This window comes from Wolffia australiana, chromosome 9, assembly GCF_029677425.1.
Source record: "Wolffia australiana isolate 7733 chromosome 9, ASM2967742v1".
Taxonomy (NCBI): Eukaryota; Viridiplantae; Streptophyta; class Magnoliopsida; order Alismatales; family Araceae; genus Wolffia; species Wolffia australiana.
The window spans coordinates 9,688,944-9,700,743 of record NC_135843.1 but is presented as its reverse complement, the minus strand read 5'-3'; the positions used below and the strand labels follow the sequence as shown (position 1 = coordinate 9,700,743).

The following is an 11,800-nucleotide window of genomic DNA, read 5'->3' as shown; positions in this document are numbered from 1 at the left end:
AAATAAATTTAATCATTTTATGCTTGATAACATGCATATGTAATTAATATAATGCAAATAATCATGTAAAATATGGTCAAAGTAAGCTACTAAAAATGCATGTGATCATTGCTCACCCCTCTCGGTTAGTCGTTTCTCCCCCCTCCAAACTTCTGATCCCCCTCCTAGCTTGCGCTGCCCCTCGCACACTGGCTTGCACTACCCCTCCCCCTATTTGCTCCCCCATTTCTTTTCTTTTATTATTCTTTTTTATCCATTTATTTTCTTCTTCTATTTGTTTATTTTTCTATTGTTGTTTTTTCTTCTTCAGTGTCTTTATTCCTCCTTTTCTTTTTATTCTTCCTTTTTTTTCATGGTTTATTATTTTATATTATGTTTATTTTTCTTCTTCCCTTCTTTTTCTGCTTGATTTCTTCTTTTCCTCTTGTTTTGTTGATATATTTGTTTCCCCACACTTCAAGAAAAATAATATAAAAACTTCAGGATAGTCTCTATTTTACATATAAAGAGTAATACAAATAACATGCAAGATATAACATATTAGATTGAAATAAATAATTTTCTATTGTTGTTTTTTCATCTTCGGTGTCTTTATTCCTCCTTTTCTTTTTATTCTTCCTTTTTTCATGGTTTCTTATTTTATATTATGTTTATGTTGCTTATTCCTTTCTTTTTCTTCTCGATTTCTTCTTTTCCTCTTCTTTTGTTGATGTATTTTGTTTCCCCACACTTCAAGAAATTTAATAAAAAAACTTCAGGATAGTGTCTATTTTACATATAAAGAATGATACAAATAACATGGAAGATATAACATATTAGATTGAAGTAAATATTTTTTTCTAAATTTATATTTATAAATAACTATTTTTTATAATCTAATAATTATTCATATTTAATTTTTCCTCAATTTTCAAATCCTTCTGATATATCAGGATAATTACAAAATTAAGTTAGATATTTAACGCAAGATATGTGCCCATACAAGTCACCATATTTTTTCCCAGTAAATGTTCAAAGATAAATTAGGTACTATGGATAAAAAATTTCCAAAATTAAATAACTTATCGAAATACAAATACATTAGTTAAAATACTATACATGACTTCAAAGTTTCGCAACATAAAAAAATATAAAGATTCCTAGTAAATTTTTTAATTCAATTAATGAAATTTTCACACCAGGAAGTTCATAGAGAATTTTTCACTTAGTGCATACATATTTTGTCCAAAGTCCATGCTAATATTTTCTACAAAAATCCAATTTTATCAGTTGTCCTTGAACGGAGGAATCATGGTTTGTGTTGGGACTATGATGGACAAGAAATTAGGGTTGATTATTTTGTTTAAGGCATCAGTTTTTCATACAAATATTTAATTTTATCAGAAGCACAAATTAATTAAGGATCAAATCTACACGGATCATGTATTACAAAGGGATTTTAAATGTAATTTCTTTTTTGTATTTTTACATTTATTTTATAAATTAAAAATAAAATTTTGAAATAAAACTAGAGAAAATGAATTCAAAATAATTATATAAAGTAGTGAAATATTTATCCTAATTAACCTAATTTACCAAATTTTTAGAGAATAATTTTGGAAATTTCATAGCGAAAAATCCTAATTAATTCTTATTAAATACCTTAGCTAGTGCTTTTGTGGCATTGGGAGACAGTTGATGGCAGTGGCTGTGAGTGGAGTGGAGTAGATGAAATAAATATTATCACTAGTTGTGATGGAGATGGTAGAGGATATGAGCTGGTGAACTATGAGTGGGGGAAAGTGATGAAGATTTATTGTTAATCGTGGCAACAAGGAGGCAAATATGTGTCGACAAGCACATAGTTAGTGATGGTGTGTGAGATAGTGAAACTAGTCTATCGATGATGGTAACCTAGGAAAAAAAGCTGCAGATGTCAGTCTAAAAAAATGAAGATCACACTTATCTTGTCATCATGTGCCAACTGTCTAAGTGGCACTTTTTCTTAATGTTTCCTAATGTGATTGTCACTCCTTCCATCCATTCTCAACAGAACACAAGAATGACACAACCAAGATTTTGAATGATCAAGAGACTATTGAGAATTTCGGGGCTTCAAATGACATAAGAAAACCAAAAAATCACATTTGCATCAATCAAATCAATAATTTCTTGGTTACTCAGGTGAGCATCTTCAACTCCTTTAATGTTTGGCTATTGATGTGTATCCATGCGATTTTTAGAGCATTGGATCTCCTCTTATTTCTGTGAAATATACTGCTCAAAATCTGATTTCCTCTCTGTCTTGTCTCCTCTAGAGTCATCACTCAATGAGGGGTAAGGGAAGAAAGAGGGGGTGACTCAAACTTATTTGCACGGGTATCTAATGAGGTTGCCTCCTTTTATTTGTACTATTTGGGGAAACTTTCATAACATTTCATAGCCTTGGTGAAAAATAATAAAGTCCCCAATCTTTGACTATATCCACCAAAGTCTGAAAACCTTGTGCTTGTGCCTCTCTAGTCCCACGTGTTAGTGTATTTAATAATTTCAATGGCCCATGTATCGGTGTTTTCTAATTCCCAAAATAAAGCGATATGCATAAGAAAATTAAAAATATTATAGTTGATAAGGCCAAATAAGGATAATCATTTTCATGCATTGTTCATCTTAGTGCTCCTGAAATTTAGTTAAACACTATGAAAAAACTCTCATTTTACAGAATAATCAGTTCAGGCCTTAAACTTTTCCAATGATATATATTTTTTCTTACTAACTTAAGGTATACATCAATGCTCTGGTATATATTTGACCAATTTTATAGTTTGGGATTTTTTTAGAGGCTTTCATGAATATTTCTAAACCCCACTGGACTCCATGAGTCAAGTGGGACATGAATCTAGAAATTCCTTTAGTACATTGACTTTTCATGTCAAAGGTTGACTTGCGGTGGCCATAAAATTACAAATTTTTTTTAGGAGGTCAAGACATGAGTCTTGAGGCCTGGAATGAAGTTTCAGAACAAAAAGTGCTATGAATAAAAAATACATGCTAATTAGTGGAGCTATGAATAACCAAGTTTTAGAATTAGGCCTGATGTGAAGGAGCTTGAAGAAAACCTTCTAGAAGGTCTTTGGAGGCTTTGAGGATGGTCAAGACACCCGAGGAGGACTCCATCTGGCAGGTCTTGTTTGGAGGAGATCCTAGGGTTGGGATCCAGCCCTGGATCCATGAGGTGGAACCCATCCATCCATCCATTCCAACTCAAATCCAAGGGCTAGGGATGATTTGTAACTAAATCTAACTGACTAGGTCTTTTCTCTCCAAATTTGGCCTGGAGGGAAAGACTCTGATTGGTTGAGGTCTAATCACCTTGATTAAGGCCTCAAGAACTCAATCCTAGACATTCATCCATGATCCAACCACTAAGAGTGACTGGAAAAACACATGTAACCCTATATGAGGGACCATTACCCTCCTTGAAGGGCATCCAAGAATTGAGTATTGTTTTCTTGCATTTTCTCCATCAGTTGAGCTTGTTCCTGGGTCCACCTTCATCCTGGAGGTGCAAGGAGTCTTTTGGGGGCACTCTGGATCTTGAAACGAGTTGGTAGGGAGCTGAAGGGATCCCTTTGGGCCCATTGGGTTTGACAAGAAGGTTCGATCTCTTCATCTCATTTAACTCCTCTTAGTCTTTTCCTAAGATTGTTGGCCATCACTTAGGCAGATAGCCAACGCCATAAACTTTCCAACACCTAATACTCACACATGTCAAAATGACATCTGGATCTCCTTATATGGTCATTTTGGTCCACAACACGTGAGAGCACCTCCGCCGGCGCAACTAGTAGGGAAGAACCGATAATGATCTAGGACATTTTTCTTTCATCCACATCAGCTCACTTCAGCGCGTATCTGGTCTGGTTCAACAACTTTGAACCGGACTAGTCCATTGAAACTCTGTTTGAATTAACCGGGAATTTTATATCTCTCTTTGGGTCAATAAAAGATCCCATAAAAATTGTGAAAAATCATTCTTAGTCTAGGCTCTTAATGAATTTTTTCCGTACCTAGTAAAATAGTAAGGATATCTTTTTTTTGAAAATAATCCATCTTAACAAATAAAACCTTAACAGATAGACTTCTAAAATTTTGAAACTTGAAATACAGATTGAGACTCATCTTAATTCACTACCTAGTTCTCTTTGGGATCGACCCTAACTAATTGCTACTAGTAAGGTTACAAATTTATTGATTAGGTTCATACTGACCTTACAAACAACCTAGTTAGTGATACTCTTATCACCGACTTAGATCCCCTAGTCTGGACCGATCAATAGTCATGAAGTGAATAACATCATAAATTCAGCGTTTAAAGGTTTATATTAATATCAAATTAATGGATGTATAGGTATATTGATCAAAGATAAATAATCATTAGCATATTTTCCATTATTTCCAAATCTTTAGTTACGTACTTTATCACATGACCTTCCTTGCCATGGTCCTCTTTAATTGAGGAAGGATGATCCCCTCTAGACCACACAACCACCTTTGTGGACTTGTTACTGTACTTGAGCTAAGTCTGTTTGTAATCCGAAAGATTAGGGACTCGAAGTTCATAGTTAAAACACAACCGTCTATCCACAATATGTCTTTTGTGTCTTTTTTCTAAGGACCAATTACATAAATGTGACATGAATCAACTTAGTTAATACAATATAAAGAGTTCTATCCCTAAAGAGCTCACTATCTCTCCTCCGTGTCTACACACAAATTGCAAGTGATCAACCATCCTCGTTATAACAGAATGATTAGATAGTACTATCCTAATAAAAAAATGTTCAGGATATGTGTTTTAGTATAATTAATCACCATAGTATGAACATATGATAATTCTCTTACCATTGCACATATCCTTAGACTTTGTTATAAGCATTATGATGACTAGTTTTTTTAGTAATGAATCATGAACAAGGCGTGGAATGTGTCATTGGCTAGCAAGACATATATACTTCCATCATCACAATAGGAAAACAAATGTGGTTAGCGGTGGCCTTGAACCCAAGTGTACATGCATTACGAAAACATAGTGTAAGCATGTGTGGTTGGCACATTACGCATGCACTTAATGGTCAAAAGTGGCAACCCAACAATGGGCATGCCAAGAAATGTCATGTGTATTATATGAAGTCATGCAATGGGTGAGCCTAGTTGCTGACCTCTTTTTGCAGGGGCCTAGTGGCATGTATTGGGCTTGACCCGGTACCATAGTGCATAGCCCATGTGACAAGGATAGGGTTTACCTCATTTGGTTCACGTGGGCCTCACTTAAGTGTATGGGAAGCCCATGTGGGGCCCATCCCGCATGGGCAACTTGCACAAGCCAGGGTCAAGGCCCAATGCCAGATAGAGTTTGCATGCAAACAATGATCCCACGGGAAGAAAAATATTTTGCATCTGAGTGTCAAAGCCAGGTTGCAAATCACATTAAGGAGGCCCCTCACAATAGGCCATGTTAATATTTTTAAGACTGACTGTATGGTAATGTTCATGTCATCAAATTCAAAAACTTCATGGACTATATGTTTAATTATATATGATATAAATATAAATACATTTTAAATAATTTAATACTTAAAAACATATTAGATTAAAATTCAATTCTTTTATATAAATAGTTGCTTTGAAGCATCTTATATGTAATCGGAAGGTTATTAATTTTAAAATAAAATGAATTTAAAATTAATATTAGTTGAAAATAAATGAGAAATTATCAAAGTGAATTTGGGGTTATAAATGGTGAAGGATAGGTTATTCTGAGATTCAACAATATTAGTACAAATCATTCATAATGTTGACTCAAACTATACTTAAAAAATTCAATCTTCCAAAATATTTGTCCTCCATGAGCTCACATAATTATGAATATAGAAACGTCCATGTGCTCAATTATTTTTACTTTATAATAATTCATATAAATTTATTTATTTAATAAATAATATAAATAATATCTGACGAGAAACGTTTTCAAATTTTTGTTAAATATCTCCAGCATCATTATGTTTACCCAAATTTTAATATTTATTGGAAGAGAAAATAACTAATTTTCAGAAAAAATACTTATTTTATCTAACAATCAATATTAAAATATGACATATGAGTACCTTGCTCCCTTAAAATATTAAAATTTAATGACTTATTAAATGAAAGTCTTTTCCAGGTTTTCACTATATTTGACACGGCTACCCTCATTGGATAATATGATTTAATATAAATTTATAAAAATCTGTATCTTAGCATTATATGAAAATGGAAACCAAAGGTTTTTATATGTCCTGCTATACATTAGAGTAAATAATTCTGAAATACAAACATGCATCTTCATGTGGAAAATTACTGAGTAGGTTCTGCCAGCAGTGGGTAACTTGAAAATGAGGTGATTCAAAAAATGGATATGAAATTAAAGAGATGAAGAAAACACACACTACATGTCTGGAAGGTGAGCTCCATGTTTTCATTATGAAATTCTCAAACTCCAATAAGAGACATTCTAGACTGAATCAACTCAAGATGCGACAATTGGTGAAGATTATAGACCAAAGGTTTTAAATGTTAGTTGAACATTATTCTCATCATTTTCACCTTAATTTGGTGCAGATCTATTGTGCCTATTTTCATGAGACAATACATTCAATAATATTTTATTGACATTATCAATACCTAAAAAAATACAGAATACATGACATTATGTTTAGAATACTTTTGGATAACAATTGTCAAAATAGAGATATTATCTTGAATATGTTTTGAACCATTATTTTTCTTTGAAGTGGTGAAGCCATATTCTATGTCATTTAATGAGGCACAAAATGTCAAAAAAGACATTTTAGTATGCATAAATTCATTTTGATTGTTGAAACTTCTTTCTCATCACAGTTGCCACAATTCAGTGACCTCTGTGATTCATTTGGTCCATGGAAAAAATGTTACAATTATTTGTCGTTACGTCATCTTAGACTCCAATCTTGTTGCATGGATGATAAATGTTCTAACAATAGCCATGCCAACCATATATGACTGATTAATGTCTACTTGTTTTCATAATGCATGAATTAATACGCCTATTTGAGCACAAATAGGAAAGTACAAGGGTTAATAAACTTAATTTCAAGGACGATTAAAAAATTTCAATGTTATCATTCCGTTTGTCAAATGAAACATTTAATGCACAATTCCCATGATTATATCAATGTTTTCCAAAGCAGCATCTAAAGTATACATTAATACATAACCTTGCGCATATTTTATTTAGTTTCTTAATAAAAATACATTTTCACACGAGAAGCCATGACCAACGAACGCTCTTGATACGTGGCGAAACGGGCACCGCTTGTTTGAGAGCCCATTGGGCCGGATCGTAATAGACCCCATATGTCTACGTGGCTAGATCGGGGCCGTCCACGTCAACGGATCTGATCCTAATCAGTTTAAGATCTTCGTCCTCTCCACGCTATCTTCTTCCCTTCGCCTTCTCTTTCAAATTCTCTCTCGAGCGTCGGTCGAGCGTCGGAGGAGGAGAGCGGTTTATTGGAGTCTTCTGTCGCGGCCGAGATTATAGTATTGAAAAGAGGTATGTGATTCTTGATTGATTGAGCCGTCTATTGTTGTTTGCAGTTCGCCTGCCCTACCGATCGCGTTCAGTTTTTCGATTTCTTTAGGGTTTCTAGTCATTGTGCGTTAATAGTTTGGTTTTTAGATCTATTCAGTATTCTTTTTTGGTTTCTGCGTGCGATGCATGCTGGGTTTTTTTTTGTTTCAGCGTTTCCAGTCATTGTGCGTAATTAATTCAGTTTTTCGGTTTATTCAGTGTTTGTTTTTGTTTCTGCGTTTCTAGTCATTGTACGAGAATTAATTCAGTTTTTCGATTCTGGCAGCTTTTTTGGTTTCTACGTTTCTAGTCATTGTGCGTTATTAATTCAGTTTTTCGATATATTCAGATTTGTTTTGTTTCTGCATCCGATTTATTCAGGGTTTTTTAATTTCTGTGTTTCTATTCATTTTGCGTTATCCATTCAGCGCCGAAAAATTGTTTTTTTTTTGTTTTATCGGCGTGTTTCTTTCATGGACGGAGTTATTTTCGTTATACAATTCTTGGTTCCTGAGAGTTTTTCTCTTCGCAATATGTTTGAACTAGAAAAGGATGTGGTTTATTCTCTATGCCCTAGATTTCAAGATGTAGGTCATCCTTTTTCCTCTTCGTTACTTTTGGAAGAAAATAAACTCTCCTCGTATTAAATTTACGTAAAATTGATGAATAACTATGTCAGGCGTACTTGTTTCAGTTTATACAAACAAGTGCCAGCAGTAGCACTCTATTCGGACTAGTTGCTTGGCTAGTCCGGGAATTAAGTGAAAACTCCATTTGGACTCTGAAAATTTAAGATTAGAGCGTTTAACACTATCTTCGGCGATTTGATGATGTCTTTTATTTGTTATTCTACATGACATTGTCGACTAGATTGCATTAATTTGTGCTATTTTCTGATTAAACTTCCGTGATCTATAATATGCATTAAAATCTCTAGCTTCTGTCTATCTAGTACTCTAGAAGATGGCATCATTGGCTGCGTCGTCACATGTGGCTCTGCCTTCTCTTGCACTCTCCTTGAGGGGAAGTTCTTCAGGTATGGTGATAATATTTTTATTTCGATCAATTATATATTTCAAATAACCCCAAATTGCAGGGAGATTAATTTAGAAATGTATTTTATCTTTTAAATTTAATTGAAGGAAGATTAGTTAAATATTTGACGATCTCCTCTCAATACTAGCTATTTATTTTTCTGCATTTTATCCGCTTGTTGTACTTATCCCCCTTGCATATTGCTTAGAAGTTTCTTAATACGATCTATTCGAACAGAGCTTAACCAGGGTGGAAGGGTTGGTGTAACCAAACTCGGCCTGGCATTTCCAAAAAGTCTCAAGTCTCAGTCATTTCATCAAATCCAGTCCACGTCGTCTGCTCATCGATCGCGTGCTACTTTGCTTATCTGTTCTGCGGCTCTGGTGAGTTTTCTTCTCAGCCTAACCAAGAGAGAAAGAAAGGAGGGAGAGTCTGAGAGATAGAAGAGGGGAGAGAACAAGCAAAAGACTGTTAAATGAAGGCAATTATTTCAGGTCATGTCCACCCGTGGCTAGCATCATGTGGATAATAATCTTTTACACGTTTGACGTTGGATTGCAGACTTGTCTAAATTAAGTTAATCTAGAGATTATATTAATGTGCATAGAGGAACCCAAGTCTTAGTGGGAAAATGAAACAAGAACAATTCCTGAAAAAATCATGGAAATAGGACTTCTCTGTTACATGTTGAGGTAAAAGCACCGGATTATAATTATTGAATTAGATTCATCTTTGTGATTTTGCTCTTGTATGTTATTCTAGATATTTGGGGTTAATGTATTCTGTCATCAATAAAGTGGGCCAGTTGGGAAGAAAATAGTAAGATAAAAAAGTATAAAACAAAATTGTTTCAAAAAAAAAGTATAAAACAAAGATCATACATGAAAAAAAGAATATTTTTGATTTCTTCATTGGGAAACAAGAGACTAAGGTATCGGATGATATTTCAGTTAAATGGATCTAAACTAAATTTTATCTCCAAAGTTCCATGGACCGACATCCTCGTCCGCACAACTTGTGACTTTGAAAACCGTTCTGCATTTTTTATTATAATCAGTTAATAAATGTTTTCAATGCTGACGTCACTAATTTTGATGTGATTACAGAATGCGAGATGTGCTGCTGAGCAGACTCAAACTGTCACACGTCAATCATCAACGATCACCATTGCTCCTATCCAAGGTTCGATCTCTAGTTTAACTCTTTAACAAACCATGTCATATGAGGAGATCACTTTTCAGTTAAAAAGTCAGTGAATCGAACTGAGCCTTATTATAAGGTCGTGAATCTGAAGATTCATGTTACAAACTCTATTTCGATGCATCCTCATCTTACCAGGTCAATTAATCTGAAGATTCATGTTGTGAGATCAAGTTCAATGTATCTTCACGTTACCAAGTTAATGAATCTTCAGATTCATGTTGAGAATTCAATTCAGATGCATTTTCATGCTACCAAGTCATTGAATCTGAAGATTCATGTTTCAAAAATTGAGTTCCGATGCATCTTCGTGTTACCTACCTAATCTTTAAATTCACGTCGCAAAACAATTCAGACGCATCTTGGTGTTACAAAGTTCTTACGTTACCAAGTAAATGAATCTGAAGATCCATATTTTGAATTCAATCCGGACGCATCTTCATGTTACCAATTCAGTGAATCTGAAGATTCAGGTTACAAATTCAATTCAGATGCATCTTCATGCTACCAAGTCATTGAATCTGGAGATTCATGTTACAAATTGAGTTCTGATGCATCTTCATGATACCTAATCTTTAAATTCATGTGATAAAACCATTCAGATGCATCTTGATGTTACAAAGTTCTTACTTTTGCATATGACTCGCTTTATGTATGATCCAATTGCGCAATCTGAATCTGTGTCCTTTACTTGTTTATGCTTGAAGGTAAGGAGAAATCTCCTGATCTTGATGATGGTGGCACCGGGTTCCCGCCAAGAGACGACGATGATGGCGGCGGTGGCGGCGGAGGAGGCGGTGGTGGCTGGTCTGGCGGCTTCTTCTTCTTTGGTTTTCTCGCCTTTCTCGGATTATTACAGGACAAAGAGAAGGAAGGGGACTACAGAGATCAGAAGAGAAAATACAACAGATATTGACTTTATGGACTTTTGATTCCTCCAATGTTTACCTTATAATGCAGAGTAATTCTTTTTTTATCTTCTTGATCTGTTGTCTCACAGGGTTGGGGTTAAGTTGACTTACCTAATTCAAAAAAAACATATATATCTTCCCTAATTCAAAAAAACATGTATAACATATATATCTTACCTAATTTAAGAAAACATATATATCTTCCCAATCTTACCCAGGATGTAGACGTTAACAAAAATCTATACTGGATAACTATGCTTGATTCTTCCAACAGAATCCCAGAAATTCTCTCTTGACTATGAACACAAAGAAAGTACTGACAATACATATCATTTGTAAAGTTGGGTACAATTATTAAAAATCCTCTTTTCTTTCACTTGAGTAATGTCACAAAATTGTTTTTTTTTCTCTTTCTTCTCTATACAAAAGAGGATGGAAGAGGAAGTAGTTTAAATAATCTATATAATAAATCTATCGAGTAACCACATAAGTTCTCCATATTCCATTTTTCTCAAATGATACAACAGTAGACAAACGACAAAGATGAGTACACATTTATCTATCTTGTTGATGAAACATTTCTCTATATTTCCCCCTCCAAAAGTGAATGAAAGAGGGAGTGAGAAGACCTCTATGCAACTAATTGTATCATTTTTATCTCTTTATTCCTCATAGTAATGAAGCTCAAGACAAACCCATAAGAGATAGTACACATATCCCTGTCAAAAAATCATCTCACAAATTCTCTTTGTTTCCTTTCCATGAATAAGGTTAGAGGCAAACACATAAAGAGAGATAAGATATATTACTGTCCAAGTGAATTCCAAATTCTCATCCTTTATTTCTAAATAATAAAGTCAACGCCAAGCCCATCCAAAAGTTGTGAATAACACTGTCCAGGTATTTTCAGAATGTTTTCTCCATATATACTTCTCGCCAAGTGAATAAGTTAAAAAAGATGCTACATAAATCTTTCAAACTGAATCTAGAATATTACTCTTTCCATCCTTTCAAATAATCAAGC

General features: G+C 34.1%; 1 protein-coding gene across 1 annotated transcript; it reads left to right on the top strand.

The window, feature by feature from the left end:
- Window positions 1-7,462: 7,462 nt before the first annotated feature.
- Window positions 7,463-10,848, top strand: LOC144707813 (uncharacterized). Its single transcript, XM_078581059.1, has 5 exons — window positions 7,463-7,612; window positions 8,583-8,666; window positions 8,903-9,048; window positions 9,772-9,847; window positions 10,573-10,848. The coding sequence occupies exons 2-5, from the start codon at window positions 8,594-8,596 to the stop codon at window positions 10,779-10,781; spliced, it is 504 nt and encodes a 167-aa protein (XP_078437185.1). The 5' UTR covers window positions 7,463-7,612; window positions 8,583-8,593; the 3' UTR covers window positions 10,782-10,848.
- The last annotated feature ends 952 nt before the right edge of the window (window positions 10,849-11,800 follow it).